General features: G+C 41.5%; 1 protein-coding gene across 4 annotated transcripts in view; it reads right to left on the minus strand.

The window, feature by feature from the left end:
• PREX1 (phosphatidylinositol-3,4,5-trisphosphate dependent Rac exchange factor 1) overlaps window positions 1–18350 on the minus strand; it is a 144650-nt gene that overhangs the window by 9584 nt on the left and 116716 nt on the right. For 3 of the 4 annotated variants that reach the window (XM_042044418.1, XM_042044399.1, XM_042044426.1), the window contains exons 18-31: window positions 16970–17118; window positions 15974–16059; window positions 14305–14441; window positions 13690–13861; window positions 12454–12641; window positions 11529–11690; window positions 10754–10964; window positions 9316–9577; window positions 7024–7230; window positions 4680–4768; window positions 4216–4298; window positions 3531–3621; window positions 1752–1880; window positions 1038–1079 (exon numbers count right to left, since the gene is read on the minus strand). In XM_042044418.1, coding sequence (XP_041900352.1) covers window positions 1038–1079; window positions 1752–1880; window positions 3531–3621; window positions 4216–4298; window positions 4680–4768; window positions 7024–7230; window positions 9316–9577; window positions 10754–10964; window positions 11529–11690; window positions 12454–12641; window positions 13690–13861; window positions 14305–14441; window positions 15974–16059; window positions 16970–17118 — 2008 coding nt within the window. The remainder of the gene's footprint in view (window positions 1–1037; window positions 1080–1751; window positions 1881–3530; window positions 3622–4215; window positions 4299–4679; window positions 4769–7023; window positions 7231–9315; window positions 9578–10753; window positions 10965–11528; window positions 11691–12453; window positions 12642–13689; window positions 13862–14304; window positions 14442–15973; window positions 16060–16969; window positions 17119–18350) is intronic. The other variant, XM_042044410.1, reaches the window with a different exon arrangement.

The raw sequence follows: 18350 nt of genomic DNA on the forward strand, positions 1-18350 counted from the left end.
TCCATATAGTATGAATTGGTTTGTTTCTTGGGAGAATTTCCCCTGTATTAATTTTGCTTCCTGTGTGCCTGCCAGGCAGCCACATGCTGGTCAAATCAATCTTGTCATGCTTAAGGGGATTGCAGGCCAGAGAAGCACATGAATAAGTAAAGAGTTACTTCCCAGGCACCCCCAGCCCTTCCAGCAGGCTCTCATTGGAAAGGCACTGTTCCCTACAGAAAGAGGCTGAAGACATCACCCAGAGGCTTTGAAGGTCCGGATTATTTTTATAAGCACTGAACACAACAGACTGACTAACACACTCCAGGCACTGGGCCATATTCTCAGCTTATGAGCAGCCATCCTTCTTTCCAGCAGATGTTCATGGAAATGCTGCAGGAGATGGGGCACACATAGAGAGACACTTTGGGAGACATTTTATCTGCTATCAGTAAAACCAGCCTTTATGGTCAGTAAACTGGCACACAGCCTGGTTTGGACAGACTCACAGACCAGCCCTGGCAGGAGCTGAGAGATAAGTTAGAGCCATACAAATCTCTGGTCTTCATTCTATGAAGATTTGAGAATCAAGTGTGGCACAGTGAAACAATGACTGCCTATTCCAGTTATGTATTATCTCATTTTCAAACAAAAGAATGCCAAGTGCTACAATTACAAAAAGACTGTGCACAGGCTCCTTGTAAAGACCTGTCCCTTGCTCTGCAAGCACAAAGGTTGGTGCATGTAACAGGTTCCTGATGTCCCCAGTGTATTTGGGTTCTCCTTGCACATTTAAGGTCTTCATCTATTCTTGGCTGTAATTTCAGTATGCCTGCTCTGTTTGGAAAGATGACAGAGTCCATGGGCTCAAAAAAGTTGTGCAATATATCTCATTTTTGCTGCATGTTCTCACCACAGCAGGAAGCAGTAAAGGGAAGGAGGGTTCTCTTCCATCTGGGAAGGAGGGTTGTACAAAGGAAAAAATGAAGACAGAAAAACCCTGTCGTAGGGACTTCTGTATGTATGTTGTTGTTTTGTAAAAAATGAAAACCCCTTACCTGTGCATTTTAACAAGGCCAAAAGCAGCTGATTCTTCCCATCTAAAACAGTGAAGAAAACAAATGCTGTTCAACATAATACCAGGGTAGATTGCAGCTGGTTAAGTTTCCTCATTCCCCCCAATCCCTGGCACCTGCATGGCCATGTCTATTTACTCTGGTAGCCCTCACTTGCACAGACACGTTCATGACTGAAAAAAACAAAGCGTAAAGCAAAGAATTTCACTGGCTACATGCTCTGTTAACCATGAATTACTGGAAACAAATTGCACTTGCAGATGAATCCTAAGGAGGTGATCTCCATCCAGTGCTTCGCACTGATCTGTAGACATCAGTTTCATCTCCTGTTTCAGTTCAACCAGATTGCAATGGTTTAGAATATTGTAATACCTGATTAGCATTCACTTCACAGTTTGGAAGTATCCATTTTCTAAAAGGGTTTAAAATGCACACGGAGATAGATCAGTCTGACATCATTCTGAATGGGCTGATGAAATAAAGTAAGGGGGGGAAAGTTCTTTGGAATTGCTGCACAGGTGCAATTTTACCATAAAGCACCAGGACTCTGCAAACCACAACCTGTTCTGCCTGGTCATCTCTAGAGCCCAGGACAGCCTTACTACAAATTGAGTTAAAATTATGAAATCAACTGCTAGATTTGATGAAGATCTCTTCTCCCTGAAGCCAGTAACAAATGTTTCCTTATTTACAGACCTTCCACGTGTTTCTGTATGATGTCAACAAGGTTCTTGATGCGCAGTGGAAGGTTCCATGGATCTTCCTGAATGCTGGCTTGAATATTATTCCGGCACCTAACTGTGGTTTCTTCCTTCTGTTTAAATTCTAGAAAACATGGAGTGTGTTAGCCATTTAGGAAATGCTAAATAACTAAGAGTGGCTTAGGAGTTATAATGTGAATACAGATGAAAGCAGAGACACAGTACCAATAGTAGTAACTGGGAATTCAAAAGGTCCTTAAATAGAACTAATAGAGAGGACAAAAGACCATTCCCCTAGTCCCATTATCAGCAGTCTCCCTGCATTGCTTTCAGGATTGTAGGCCTGGTTGACATGCAAAGTGCAGGGAGCTCTGCCCCACTCACTAGACAAGGAACCCCTTTCTGTTTCCTCTGCCTTTAACGACCAGCAGGCAGCTGTATCGGGTAGACACAGAGAATCAGATCAACTTTTTGGCTGCAACTGTCACATCCCAAAATACTGATGAGAAGTTCTGAAATATCCTGCATTCTTTCACCTGATGAAAACTAACTAACTAATTATAGAGTAGAAAATTTATTCTCCATGACTTAGCTATGTAGTTAAGCCAAACACCCCCACTGTTGGTGGTAAGATGCGTAAGCAAACAGAGAAAGACAAAAAAAACTATGCCAAATAACTGATCCTGGACAGGAACAGGAGAGCATTCCAATGTCCATCCATTATGAAAAGGTGTCTATGGTAGCCATTAAACAGACACTGTGATCCAGGATTCTAGCTGAGTGTAAGCAGGACTTGTCTGTTCCTCAGTGTGATGAGTGTGGAATAATCAGTTAACTAAAAGACTCTCTCAGGGTAATTAATCTATTTTTAATAAATGAGATTCTATTTAAACAAAATAAATGTCTGTTATTTCTTCATTCAAGCAGTGCATGGAAAGACTAACATTCTGTACAAACATGAATGTGTTTACAGAGATGAGTTCATATAACAGAACTTCACAGGAGTTATTTCTGGAGTCAAGGAAAAAAAAAAAGCAAGAAAAGATCTCTAATTCTAGAGTTTGCCACCATTACTAAAAACCAGAGCCTTTGAGAGGTTGGAGCTCTCACCTCCTACAGCACCTGAGGTACAGCAGGAATAGTAGGAAACATTTCAGATTTCAAGTGGGAAAGGAAATGGCAGCAAATATTTAGAAAATAAAATCCTGTGTGTTTCAGGGAGAAAAGAAACCACATCCTGAGCCCCAAAACCATTAAGACCAGAGAGTCATCAAGCTCCCTGAGAAAAAAGAAAACATGGTATCATCTGTTTGCTCTCTATGAGAATCAGTTTTCAAAGTAAGTGTTATGGGAGGATGAGTTTACTCTGGCAATCATCCATCTGAAGAAAAGCAGAGTAACTCATTGAGCAAACTGAGGCAGAACCTTTTGGTGCCTTGGATCTACAGTGGTCAGCCCCTCATCAGCTTATCAGAGCACTCTTTCACCTTCAATCTGACTATCCCTACTTCGTACCTTTTCAGATATGTTCACATCAAAGCGGAGATTTGGAGACTTGTGAAAGAGCTGCAAGAATTGAGCAGCATGTAACAAAAGAGGCCTCTGTGTGGAGGAATTCCCATGAAAATGACCTCTTAAGAGATACAAAATTTCAGTGGTCAGACATGGTACCTGCCTAATGCAGGGCGGGGTAGACTGCGTGGCCATAGCATGTACCTTAAGCTTTAAAGTCTTGGAAATCACATTATTAAATACAATCAATCAATTTCTTTACCTTGCAAACTGTGGTCCATGGGAAAGTGCTTGGTTTCCTCAAAGGCCTTAGTTATCCCTGGTCCTTTTAGAAGTGCATTGATTGCATCAACCTACAATTGGAATGTTACCAACCAGCGTCAGTAAGACTTGCAGAAGAACATCTGAACAGAAAGAACTGTTGTGGGAAACTGCTGAAGCCATTACACTGTTTGTATTTTGGAATGACTGACGCACAGCAGTCAGACTTTGTAGCCATGAACTGGCCTCAAGAGCCTCTCACATTTAGTAACAGCATTTTGCATGACGATGATCCACATGCTGATGAGGTAAGAGAATAGCAAACAACTAACTCTCCAGTGGTACACATTATAAACACATCTCCTGAAATCTGCAAATGTGATCCATTCACATCAAACAAAGTATTAGAAGTTTGTCTTTTTTTTCATGAAAGCTTTTTTTCCCTTAGTCTCATGCCTTAGGTAGGGAAGGTCAGCCTTGCTTAAATCATGAGGCAACTTTAATAATGCAGACAAAAGTGATTCCTCAGACTGTCCTATAATGCACTTGCTTACACGGTACCCCAAAATCTCAATAGTATACCTTCCTCAAAATATGATCTCATAACACAATTTAGTACTTCCAATTTCTTAATTGACATTTGATAAAGAGAAAGCAATTCTGTGTAAGAATAACGCTTTACATACCTGGTTAAAAAGGTGTTCCAGACAGCCATGGAGTTTGTCTTGTTTGTCCAAAGGTATCCTCATATCATTGGGAAGCTCATCTCCTAATAAAGAAGAAATTAAAAGCTTTTAACTTATAAACATATTCTGTCATGAGGCACAGGCACATCTTCACACTGCTGTGAAGTAAATAACGATTGCTGCTTTATCTCCAATTCTTAGATCAAAACACTCATTATTTTCATATAATGCAAGTATCCAGTAACTAAAGAAACTTAACCCTGCCTCATACCTCTCCCATGTTCCAGATTTATTGTGACTTAATAGAAAAGGGCAAAGCTGTATCTTTATGTTCTTGTGATTAGTTTTGAAGAGACCACCTGTGCAAATTAAATATGCTAAGTGCTTATAATCAGCAAAGACTTGTCAGCACTGCTGAAGGGTCGGGCACGAGAAGGATGCCTGTGACCTGTGCGCACACTCACCTGATCCCATCTCATCACTGCCCAGGTAAGAGCTGTTGCTCCGCACGCTGGTGTAGGACAACACGGAATCCCGGTTACTGTTACACTCACTATAAAGTAAAGCAGAGAGGGGATTGAACAAAAGCTGTGCCTGCACCCAGTCCCTGATACACTGATATTCTGCCTTTATTAGCGCTGTCTCCCCAAACCTAATTCTGTGAAAATGCAATGACTATAACTAGTGACACGCAGAACAGCCGTTAAGCAAGGACTCGGGAGCCGGGCTGCCACAGGATGTCTTTTTCCATTTGCAGTTAACACTGAATGCTTAATATATCACCCTGCTTCTGTAAATAATGAAAACAGATGTCACACCACAGTCCTCGGCTGGGCCACATCATTAAATTTGCTCTATGGGCATTGAGTAGGGGAGAAATAATTAAAATATTGGATCTCCACTAAATGTTTGCTACCAATTCTCAGGATATTACAGCATCCAAATCCAGCATATAGGGAGGCTGCAGATAATGGAGGTGGGAGTGAAAATTTAAGGAATCTACGCCACTGGAGAATCAGGCACTGCAGATCCTATCATGACGCAGAGGAGTCACGACAGTCGGCTCCACACCAATCTTGGCTCATGCACACCTGGAAAATTCTAGTGTGAATCTCCTCTCTTTAAGGTTCACTTTAACTATTCTTACTAAAAGTAATCAAAATGATTACAGATCTCAGGCTGTCCCCTTCCAGTGAAGTGACAGTGGTTTTAATAGTACAAGCCCAAAACAAAGCTTACAAAATTCTCCACTGTCTCTGCCTCTGATTAAATTATTAACTGAGATGAAATAAAAATATAAGAGCAAGGGAAAGAACCCTAATTGGGATTCTTGCTGTCCTTTTTAAAATCTAGTATCAAAGAAATCTGTTATTTTCTTAAGAAGATTAACACTTAAGGTAACTACTCTGCAGTACAAACCCTTATGAATTGCACCCCCAAACAATCCCAGAAAAAGAAGCATGGCAAGGTATTTTCTTATGTGCAATTTGCTTGGGTTTGTAGCTAATCAATGCTCTTTTAAATCAAAACCCGTAAGAACATATTCCCCCTTGAGTAACTATTACCTGTAATATATGCTTAATTCTCTGCCTCTATCTAATAAAGATAAGACAGAATAGTGTTTCTCATCTTAAATTTATGTGTAGAATTCCGGAACAAGCGACAAACCCAGAGAGGTTTTTAGTGCTGTCACTTTGTTACCCAGAATAGATTAGCCTTAATTTCAGAAATCTAAACTACACGGATACCCTGTTAACAGTGAAAGAAATATGGCACCTTTCACTCAGAAAGCTCCAGAGCACACGTGTAGATTGAAATCTCACACAACAAAGGTTGCCCCACTGCAAGTGCTCGTTCTGTTTCTTTATTGACTTCATATTGCTGTCCTTTGAGGTGATCAATATTCAACTGGACAAGACCCCAGGCAACCACTCTTAACTGGCCCTCTCCTGAGCAAGGGACTGGACTGTGCAAGCTCCAGAGACCCATTCCAACACAAACTGTTCCCCTTCTGCCATTCTGCAGTCCTGCATGGTGGCACCTATTGCTACTAGTACGAGTGCCCAACAACAGCAAATAAAGCATCAGGACTGCAGCGGGGAAGTTACAAAGACAGATCATTCATTCAGGTCCCTGTAATCCTCCCAGCTCTAGGGCCTTACTAGAAATGTAGAAATGGCCAATTAAGGATGTTAAATTGCAGTAGTCAGACACGGCCACAGCTTGTTATTCCACTTACTCTGAAGCTGAGTTTCCAAATGTTTTCCCCCAAAATAGAGAGAATTGTACTGAGATTCCCTTTGGCAGCAAATATTCCTGAAGAACCAACAGTCAGTCATGTCCCAAAAAGATTTTGAGACACCTGAATAAATACTTGCATTTGTGGTTTCAAAGGCCCATTAAAAATAAAAAACTCAATGTCCATTTCTGTTTCTCAGTGTCTTAGACATTCAGGAAAATTGGCTGCAGAACCAAATGGAAATACCAGCTATTATAAGACCAAGCAGTCTAAGAATTCTGCTGGACTTCTGCAGTTTCTGGCTACAGGATACAAAAAGTCACACTAGACCTATTTATTTCATTTTATTCAATTTTCTAGAAGTTTTAATATTTTGCCATTATTTTGGCAGAAGTATTTTTGCTATGTATGTCTCCATGATAATAAATATAATGAATACTTCAGTAAAGTGAATACTAAGTGAATACTAGATAATTGACTGACTGGAAAACAACCTGTTGAATCCATACTGGAATCAGAATTCTGAAACACTTTTAGTAAGGTAAAAGTGGCATAATCTTCAGACTGACCTGTAGGAGTCTCTGAAACTCATTGTGTCGTGTCCAGAGTCTTCCTGGTCCTCCTCAGAAACTTTGAAACAGACTTTCTTGATTCCACCATGCTCAGCTTTGTCAGCATCGCTCTCTTCTGTTCCCAGGGAAGGTGAAGATGTCTCCTCAGTAGATGGTGGCTCACAGGCACCACCTTCTGTAGGTTCTGTTATGGTGGACAAAAGTCTGCAGAAGCACAACATAGGGCTCTCAGTCCCACAAATGAACTGTCACAACTCAGGCTAAATCCAGCTATGTGAAATCAGAGCTAACTTTGCAAGCACTTTTACATAGACTACTTTCTAACATCTGATCTGAACATGCTCTCGGTTTGGAGCCATTCCCCCTTGTCCTGTCACTCCAGGCTGTTGTAGAGTCTCTCTCCATCTTTCTTGCAGGCTCCCATCAGGTACTGGAAACCCACAAGTAGGTCACCCCAGAGCCTTCTCTTCAGCTGAACAATCCCAATTTTCTCAGCCTGTCCTCACAGCAGAGCTGCTCCATCCCTCTGCTCATCTCCATGGCCTCCTCTGGACTCTCCCCCATGTCCTGCCTGGGCTGGGCATGCCGGAGCTGAAGGCAGCTCTGCAGGTAGGGTCTCACCTGAGCAGGGCAGAGGGGCAGATTCCCCCCAGCTTCACCTGCTGCCCACAGTGTGGGGATAAGCCCAGGACATGGGTGGCTCAGGACTGAATGATGCTGCCAGTACACATTGATGGCTTATGTCCAGCCTCTCATCTACCAGCACTCCCAAGTCCTTCTTGGCACAGCTGCTTTCAGTCCCCTTATTCCCCAGCCTGTAGTGCCCTGACTAGGTGCAGCACCTTGCACTTGGTCTTGTTGAACCTCAGGAGACTCCCATGAATCCCAGGTCCCAAAAGGTCCTGTTTCCACAGGTACCCTACTTCTGTAAGGTGTAGCTTAATCACTGTAACCATGGTGGCCTGGACGTCCTCACTTTCTTCATCCAAGGCACTGGATTTCTCCTCCTCAGCTCACTGCCTCTACCCAGCAGCTACCACCCTTCTGTATACACGTTGGAGCCAAGGCTCCATGTGCTTTCCAGTCAGGTGAAGCTTTGGTTATGTGCTGGTTTTGGCAGGGATACAGTTAATTTTTTTCCATTGGCTGATATGGGACTGTTGTGGATTTGTGCTGAATACAGGGTTGATAATACAGAGATGTTTTTGTTATTGCTGAGGCCTTTTCTGCCTCTTGTACAGCCACACTGGGGAGGGGGCTGGGGTGTGTGGGAGACTGGGAGAAGACATAGCCCGGACAGGTGACCCCAGCTGACCCAAGGGATATTCCAGATCATGTGACACCATGCTCAGAATATAAAGTGGGGGCAGAAGGAGGAAAGGGGGAATATTTGGAGTCATGGCGTTTGTCTTCCCAAGTCACCATTCTGCAGGATGGGGCCCTACTCTCCTGAAGGTGGCTGAACACCTGCCTGCCCATGGGAAGCAGTGACTGAATCCCTGGTTTTGCTTTCCTTGTGTGCAGCTTTTGCTTCACCTGTTGAACTGTCTTTATTTCAACCCACAAGTTTTCTCACTTTTATTTTTCTGACTCCATTCCCAATCCCTCTGGCAGGGACTGAACAAGTGGCTGTGCGGGGCTGAGTTGCTGGCTGGGGTCAAACCATGGCAGTGCACAATGGGCTGTTCTTTTCATTACTGGGATTCCTGGAAGTGGCTGTCATCAGCTTAGGGCATCGTAAGGCCTCCTCCCACACAGCTCATCCCTGCAGCCCCTGCTACCAAAACCTTGCCTATTATGCACAAATCACAGACACGCTACTCCATCTTTCATTACTGCTACTAGGAGACCTGTGATGATAAAGACAGAAATAAAAAGACAAAAAGAGGAAAGGAAACCGTAAGTTCCATTGAGAAACGGGCCTGCAATTACATGTTTTGCTTAGTCTGTCTTACGACAGACAAAATCTCAAGGGTCTGTGCTCATATGGGATTCCAAAACTGCTCTTGACATCAAATAGATTCTTATTTTGGAATATACAGTAAGCAAAACAGTGGCTGTCAAATTCAGATAGACTTTTAGAAGCAAAGGACAATAATACAAATACTGATGGATCTGCCCAGGAGTAGATTTGACGCAACCAGCAAGGACCTGTCATACAAGGGCAGGTGTGAACAGGTGAGTAAAGAGGCTGACAGCTGGGGCGGACAGCACAATGTGTTTTTGGAGGTTAATGCCTCAATGTCATAAGAATTTCTTGCTCCAGTGCATACAGGATTTTGTACTCACTTATTTATCTGTATGACATACTGCTTCATTTCCTTCACTGCAATGTCAAGTTTGTTAAAAAGGTGCAAGTAGGAGTCCTGCATCTCCCAGTCTTCCTGTTTCAGCAGAAAACTGAGTCCCCTTTCTTCCTGAACTGTTCCTCCATTCTGCTGGCCAAAGCTACCATCAGGATCTCCATCTTCTGGGGCTGGACATCTCCAGGATGGTGCAGCCATAGTGGTGATGCAATGTTGAGTATATGAGACTGGATTTAAGGTACCTACTAAACATTAAAGGATCTAGTTAGTATGGCTTTCATGACTTTCCCCACTCCATCCCAATGATGATCGTTTAGGATACGTGGAGTTTTAACAGGAAAAACTAAAATTTCACAGAACTATTTTATATAATTACATTCTATGACAAAATCATTCTGGAAAAACCCCCAAAACCCCAAGGAAGTTGTTTTTTTTTCCCCTGGCATGCTAGCTAGCTGTTTTGAATTTACTGCAGTTCAGAAACTGGTTAAATTATGGAAGTAAAGACATATGTCCACACATATACTCATATAGTCAACACAGAAGCTCTCTAAAAGCATTTGCTGAGAAGTTAATGAATTTGGCTTCTCAGGAGTCGGTTTGTGTTATTATGCCAGCTCTACAGACATTTACACTTACACACACATACACATATAAAGAAATATTGGATTCTGTCCTTACAGAAGATAAATTAATGCTTTTTCATTTAGAAATGCTGACAGTTTTGTTGCAGTACTTTGCTAACTACCTTAGCTCGCATTAAAAATATTATTGCCCAAGCAAGCAGGGCTCATTTATAGACCTCAATTTTAATAGTCAATGCCATTGTTCAGAAGGTTGGTTAGTCTATACTTCCCTCTTCCAAACATTCCTGCACTCTGACCTTCATAAGGCAATGAATCAGAAACATGTTAAGTGAGATCATGATAAAGAAATATTGTAACTCAACCAACCAGATTGTAGGAGCAATGCTGCATAGCAGCAATTTATCAGAAAATAGATCCCCTGACAAAGTAGAGACTTTCAACTCCAGTGCACGGAATTTATTTAGTAATAAGAGTAGAAAGTAGCACTACAATGTGATTGACTTCAGCTGTTCCCCTGAATGAAGCACCAGCATTGCCATCAGTCCCTGCTCACTCAAGCAGGTCACCTCTACTAAAGGCAACAGCACCCCGGACATGTAACTACCATGAGATGCACAAACAGCCTAGCTAGCAAAAACATCAGACCTGAAGCCTCTCTATCCTTAAAGCCATTACTTTTTCACAACACAAGAGGGCTGCCATTTAACTATAAAATTTTAAGGAGGAAGAAAGAGTACTGGCAAGACTATGTTTATATTTGACCTTGCTGAGCAGTGTAAAACTACAACTTTTTATACAGATAAAATCAGTTATCACTTTAAAGTTAATTACCACCTTGCTCTGGATCAAGACCAATAATAGAAGGTTTCCGTCCAATGCGAATACTAAACGATCTCCCTGCTGAGGTAGTGCTTTTGGGGTATGATACCTCCATGAGGTTAATATGGCAGTTGGTGGGGCAGAAATCCATGCTGTTGAGGGAATGTGGTTCCATAACAGCTTGTTTGAAGGCTGGGCTCACCTTTGTTTTCAATTCATCTGCAAACTAGAAGAAATAAAGTAGGTGTGTGTTACTTCACTTTCAAAAAAATTTTGATGCAATACAGACAATTCTTTTCTCTCCCTGCCTCCTATTCCAGAAATCCAGGAATTCAGACTTCTGCTGCAGCTGAAACAACACATTAAAAAAAGTTCATAAAATAACAAAGGAAGGCAATTAGCTATATCTCCTACTACTCTCTTTTCAAGCAGCTCAGATAACTGCACAAACAAAGCACACATACTTTGTTTACACCATGATACACTGTAGTTACATTCAAGTTATCTAAGACATGCATCAATCTGTTCTCATATTTATTCATTAATACAGTGGAAATGAACCTGCAACAATATGTTTTAACCCACAGCTCTGACAAGCAGAAAGGAACGATTTACAGACAAGGTATTTTTCACTCAAAACTTGCAATTTCAGTAACTTGCAGAACTGTTCTCATGCCTCCAGGACACCCACCTCAGAAACAGTTTGGATTCATTAATAAAGAATACTAAGACCCACTTAACACAATGAAGTATTGTCTCAAGACTTCACCAATAACTAGTAGTGTTGTACCTCTTGGTAGTTTGTGAGCCTCCTGCTAATGCTTTCCAGCTTAGTGTCACAGATTTGCCGGAATTCATACTGGGGCATGGTGACCACAGCACTGCTTAGGGATATGAGTCTTTCACAATTCCTTACAAAGTGACTGTCCTCTGCAGCAAAGGCCTCTAAAATCTAAACAAAAAGACAGGATGTCAATGATATGAGTCTTGACAGGGAGGGAAAATACAGTTTTCTTCCACTCGGTGAGTGGCAAAGCCCCATGGTTGGATAAAGCTGCCTCCAGAACAAGCTGCCTTTATTACTGCCTGAGAACCACTAATGTGTCTAATCCTCAGAGTCATATAACATTCCTCAAAAATTTTTAGAATCGTGGAAGTGAATTGAAATATCCACTGTCCAAGTTACCTGCTCTGGCATGCTTTCATGGGACATAACGATAATATACTGGGATGTGACAAACATTCTCTATTAGCTCATTTTTGTCAGAGATGACAAAGACACTCAGCAGACTCTACTGCCTTCCAATAGCAGCAGTTCTACGCAAAAAAGCAACCCATCCAGCCTTTCAGGTGGGAAAAAGCTGCTTGATTTTCTTCCAAGGTAAAGCAAATTCCTGCCTGAAAAGATTAATCTTGAATATCATCAGAGAGTATGTTACCAGGCAGATAAAAGCAAGAATTCCACAGGAACAGGAGCTGAGGGCTCTCCTCCATCTACCTCAACAGTTGAAGTCCTGGAAGCACTTGCTGATTTGCTCATACCAGTCAAGCTATTGTAACTCAGTGCATTCTAATGAACAAAAGTCTAAGCAGGGCTGAGAAGACCAATGTCAACCTCAACTGAAGATCCAAGCCCACAGCAGGCAGTAATAAGCTATATTATTGGTTTTCCATTCTGTTTAGGAATAAAGCTGACCATGTCCGGTTTTCAGTACCTTCGCAGTGAGATTGAAGCAACCTTTTGGTTCCACAATTTTCTCCAGGACAAAGGATTTGATTCCTGCACTGCTAACATATTCATATACCACCCCATGCTCCAGATGGGTGTTATCCACAGTTAGGCTGATGAGAGGGGTTTCTTCACCAATGACCAGTGGAGAAGTAACAGTCTGCGGTGTCTGGGCTGGAACCAAAGGAAGTCATTAGAGGCATCTGACAGCACATGTGAACACAGGCCTGCCCAGGCAAGAGAAACCTGCTGAGAAAAATTATTGAATGCAGTGACACAACCTTTGGCTCAAGGAGTGTCTCGAACTATGTACTGCTGTAGACTGAGAGAATATTCTAAGGAAGACATTTGCTGTTGGCCACTAATGGAGACAGTGACAGACGTTTAGATAGTCCACATGCTCCAATCCCCATTCTGATTTCTTCCATACATGTGTGCACATATCCATGCTCAGGACACTACTTCTAGTTCTGTTCACTAGCAGAAGCTTGTAAGGGAAGTGAAGTATGTTAACCTCTGAGTCCTGTTGTCTGCAATAGCCCTCTGGAAGACTGAGATATCAGGGAAGAGATGTGGTGAGGAGGTAACATTTTTTACACAAAGCAATATTATTGCCACTAGAGAAGAGATTCCAGTTACAGTCAGATTGAGATTTGCCTGGGAATTGCTCACATGCTTCTGCCAGGCTCAGTCCTTTGGATTAAATTTTGCTTTAGTAGTCTCCCTTAACATCTGCTTTTCCAAATAAGCCCTCAACATGAGAGTAGAACTGTTTTTTGAGCTATGCTTTCAAAAGCTCAGGTAAAAGTAATTTAACATCTTAATCTTTAATCAAAAATAACAGAAAACATAGATTGTTCTTGCAGGTATGGAGAGGTACTTGCAGACCTTCCCTCTCCATCAGCTACTGCCCATAAATGCCTGGTTTGCAGGGGCTACCAAAGGATTCTAAAAATGCTGAGTCTCTTCACTCCCATAACTGGCTATCTTGTAAGGCACAGAGTCACAGGTGCACAATTTCTATGTGTATCGCAATTTTTTCTTCTCCTGAATAAACTGCAGCATACAAATACTTCCTCTGGCAGACCTCATTCAATTACAAAGCTTTGTTAAGACAAGAGAGATTCTACAATAATAATTATATTTTATACTTGTACTGCAGTTTTCCTTCTGAAAGCCGCTGAATTGTCCCTAGGTTTTCTTCCCCCATGCGAATCTTTACCTGATTCCTGTTGGCTGCTTTGAAGGGATTCCAATTCTGCATGTCCTTCTAGTGCAGAGCTGTCTTTGCTGGAGCCTGGGCGACTGCCATTCAAACATGCAGGGGATGCTGCTTGCTGAACTCTGTCCTCTTCAGCATCTTCATGTGTTCTGTACACCCACTGGTACAATCCCTTCCAACAGATACAGGCTTCAGCTAGGACCTCAAAATGCTCAATCTCCAAACATTTGGACTACAAAGGTGAATCCAGCTATCAATTCTGTATCTTCTAAGTAGGCTGAAATATCAACGTTCCCTCAGCTTTTCTCTGAACTTCAGAGAACATAAAATCTAGATCAATTGCTGGGTAAACTTCTGTGGTTAGTAATTTTCAGTACTGTATGCAGTGTATGTATGAAATGGCTTTCATATTATCTGTATGTGTTTTGCAACTATAGGCAACTGGAATCAGGTCCCCTCAGTGACAGCAGGACCCTGGCATAGAAGGAAATGAGTCAAAACAAACATGTAGATGTTCTTTTTCTGAATATTTAGTGAGCATAAAAGCAGAGGAAAAGGGGAGGGCAGAAGAAGGGCAGGAATTAATGTACTTCATTTGAGGTTTTGCATTCATACCAGTGCTTCCTGCTGCCTGGTCCTATAGGCTGTGAAGTGCTCCAGAACTTCTTTGTAATTTCCATGTGTTGCATTATTCCCATTAACTTTCAAAATACACTGCCCTGGATGAAGGCCTACAGCGGCAGCCTCAGAACCTGAAAAATAACAGGAGAGAAGTTAGACAGAAATGCCATCTGCCTATGGATGAGAATACTGGAAAGTTTGCAAAAGCTTTCTGGTTAGAAAAAGTAAGAAGAGCTGGGTCAGTCCTGTCATGCCTTTGCTACTACGCCTTTGCTACTATTCAGAGAGCTTTGTTGTGTAAGGATAACATCATGTGTCTATCCTTCATGTTTTCAGTAGTGCTGGGAAAAACAGACACCTCCTTGATCTAAATGCATTCATGCTAGAAATTGACATTTCTGTGGGAAATCATTTGGGATTCTTATATGTTTCTCTTTTAGCCTTATGGTTACATTAGCTGCAGTCTTCCTAAAGTATAAACTGTTATATTTGTTCCAGCCTCTTGTACCTGGAAGACAGAACACTTGCATGTTACACAATTTGCCATAGAAAAAGACTATGATGTCAAATGTAATTTGTCTTTTCCAGGCCAAATCCTGAAAAAGTACAGTCTTCTAGCTGGAACTTCCAGCTTGCACTCCAAACTGTGAAAAAGTGGTTATAGGTGCTGCTATAAAAGGGTGTAATAAATGTGTGTCCCTGGGAATGCCATCTGTGGGTGCTGCCTAAGCTAACTGCACTCAGGTGGAGACGCACATTTGTTCTGAAGGAAGGAAGTGGTGTATGTCTAAAAGGCCGCATTTTCTGCATCTGCTTAACAGAAAGGTTAAAGCTGTGCTTTGCTTGTAGCCCAGTTAATATATCAGGTACAGAAGTAGTAAATATTTCTGTCAAATTGTGTTTTCTCCTTTTAAAAATATCAAGGAGAGCAGTTTGCCTCTGTGTTATACTGGTAATTTGCAGCAATATATGCCTATGTAAAGGAAGAACTAGTCTGCAAGTCATATGTCACTTTGTGATGTCCAGATTGTGTTATGACTTGTCTACTAACCTGCTGATCCTACAGCACCTTCAGAACCCAGTGACCCAAATTGGCAAAAGTACTGAGGAAGCAACAGACACCATTACCTCTCAACTTTTTCTCAACTATCTCAGCTTTAGGGGCTTTTTTCACTGTGGCTGTCAAGCTTTACCTTAGTAGTCTCAGAAGAAACAAGGGTAGGGTCACTAAGCAAGTCCATTTCTAGCTTGCAAGAGCTAAAGTGATAATGCCTTCTGATCATGCACATGGTATTGTGCATTGCAGTATTCAAGTTTCTTCCACTGTGGAATTAAATTATTCCTTGTATTGTGTTGATGGGATTAGAGACTCAACACTCAGTTCACAAGAATGATACCGCTGTCTTAGAATATATTTAGATGATAAGCACTTGGATGCAGGAAATCTCACACTGTTCTATGGTTATATGAGTGTGATTCTTGTCTATCATGAGTTCTCATCACTGTGGTCACTAAATTTGTCAGAACTTGTATAGAACAAGTTGGACAATGAAACCTGGATCTGTCTTCGTTGAAATACAGATACACACACACACTTTATATACACACGTGTATCTATTCAGCTGTACTCCCAACTTAACTGTACCACAGAGTTTCTACTTACCTCTTCCTACTGCGTGAACGTATGGTGGTGCTGCTCCCCGTATCTGAAAGCAAAGTGCTTCAGGACAATCTGGGATTTTAATAATCCTGCAGATAAATCAAGGAGAAGAGAAAGCACAATTTTAAATTAGGCTGCCCGAATTCTGGGCAGTTCTTAACAGCATCTTTCCCCAGCATTCACAACTGGGTTTGGATGAGAGAAAGCATCCACAGTGTTTACGAATAAATAACAAATGAAGAAATATACTCCATCTTCAATCTCCAAGGCAGATGGGAGATTTTATTTGCTAATTAAAATTTGGCACTTCTTAATTTGTTACATCTTTAAGTGAATAACACTTGACAGAAACTTTCTAAGGCATTTATATTCACTTCCATTTCTAGGCAAACTTCAGTGCAGCTGTGCTGACCTATACCAGCAGAGGATTTTTTTCCATTAAAAAATTTAAAAAAAAAAAAGTAGACTGGACAAGACACTCTGAACTAGAATTCAGCAACAAATGTTCACTGAGACATTCACTTTCTATGGCACATTCTGGGATTACAGAATTTAACAATACACAAGACACTAACAGGGCCAACTCTCATTGTAAGAAACAATAACAGACTGAAAAACTGTAAGGACTGACATTGTTAGTCATCCAAAAATAAGCCAAGCTTTTATAGGTGGAAATTGTTTTCCCATGCACATATAATAGAGTGTGAGAAGCTTCATACCTGAGAATGACAATCTTTGTGATTCAGTTTCGTTTGTGCACAAGGAAACCAAAAGCTATCCGCAATATAAAGAGAACACATGCCAACCTCTCCTAGCAGCCCAAGGGTCATCACTAAAAACAAGCTGTGACTCTTGTACCTCATTTCTGTCATCTGTTTTCCTATTGAGTGGCTTCTGCAGGGCACAGTGTTTACAGAGGTTTCACTACAACTGCAGAAGTACTATTTAGTAACTGACATTTCTCAATAATCTTCTCTGTCTGCCCATCTTGGCACTTACTCTTTTGATTTGGTGGCTACCAGAAGCCTAAGTGGCCTTCGTGAGCAGAAGGACTGGGATAAGATGGTTTCCACTTCTGAAAACGGGCGTAGGAATACTAAATCCTCATTGATGGAATAGATTTTTCTTCCTGCTTGCAGGCCAGCCATCTGCAAAGGGAACAAACACCACACAGCACTTTGGGTCACTGGCAGCAACTCTGAAAGCTCAGGCTTCAAGGTTCAACTGTTCCCTACTTATGGACATTTCTAGGATTATTTTTGCATGGAATACTCTATAAGTAGTGTTGGTTCATCAAGTCATTTGTCACTCCCCCTTCAAGTTTTCTTCATTTACAGAAAACAAAGAGATGTCACTAGTATCCTTAGAAATATGCCACTCTACAGATGTATCTTAGTTTGCAATGGATAAATCTTAGTACTTTTCTGCTACAATTTTTTCAGGTACTATTAAAAAGGAGACTATAAAAAAACAAGGGGTGGGGGGACACAACTGAAATCTAGGGGCCTATAATAGATGGGCTGTAATACTCAGTGAGATGCAGACGTGTGACTTCCTACACCTTGGGCACAGGAGCCCTGGGCAGGTTTCAGCCATCAGCCTTGCAAAAGCAACCTATACCCAGTCATGTCAGTAAATGTTACCTGGTTTGAAGAGTTGATAAAAACCTGTCTCTGCTTTAACTGAAGTACTAGCTCTCCATTAGCCTAAAAAGCCACAAGATTTTAATTCCTAGGTTTTGCACCTAACTTCAGTTATTTGGCAATGGTCACACAGGGAGTCGGAGACAGATCCAATGACAAAACTGAGATCCCCTACTGTGCCCACTGGACAATAGCTTTAAATGTACCCCTTGATGATCTCTACCAGTTAAAATGTAACATAGCAATATTTGGACTAGGTGTTAGGTATCCAGGAACCATTAAAAAATTATTAAACCTTCCAGACTAGAATTACTTCGTATAACTTCAAGGTTCAGCAGTTGGGTTTCCTTCTAAATGTGGCAAACCCTTTTCTATTCTGCCTGGAATCCACTGACAAGTTTCTTGACTTGAAACAGGAGGTCCACACAGCATTACTCTCTCTTTCCTCTGGCTCAGAGAGATGCAGATTTAGTTTTTTGCTGGAGCAGTATAATTAGATCAAGTTCAAAAGATGGGCTCGTGGTCACAGATTATCTTGAAAGATCAAGAAGAAGATTCCTTAGAAAATGGTGTGCTGCCATTGTCCTAAAACACAACGGATTTGCAGTCTATTCCCCAAGCTTCCAGCCAAAGAAAGGGCAGAAGGATTATCTGGCAGGCAATGGTTCACAGCACAGGTTTAGATTAATAAAATTTTTGGCCAACCTATGTTGATTTTGAGTACTAGATAAAGCATA

The sequence above is a fragment of the Corvus kubaryi genome, unplaced genomic scaffold (genome assembly GCF_017639235.1).
Source record: "Corvus kubaryi isolate FWS band 111438036 unplaced genomic scaffold, C.kubaryi_AGA036_p1.0 134, whole genome shotgun sequence".
Lineage (NCBI taxonomy): Eukaryota > Metazoa > Chordata > Aves > Passeriformes > Corvidae > Corvus > Corvus kubaryi.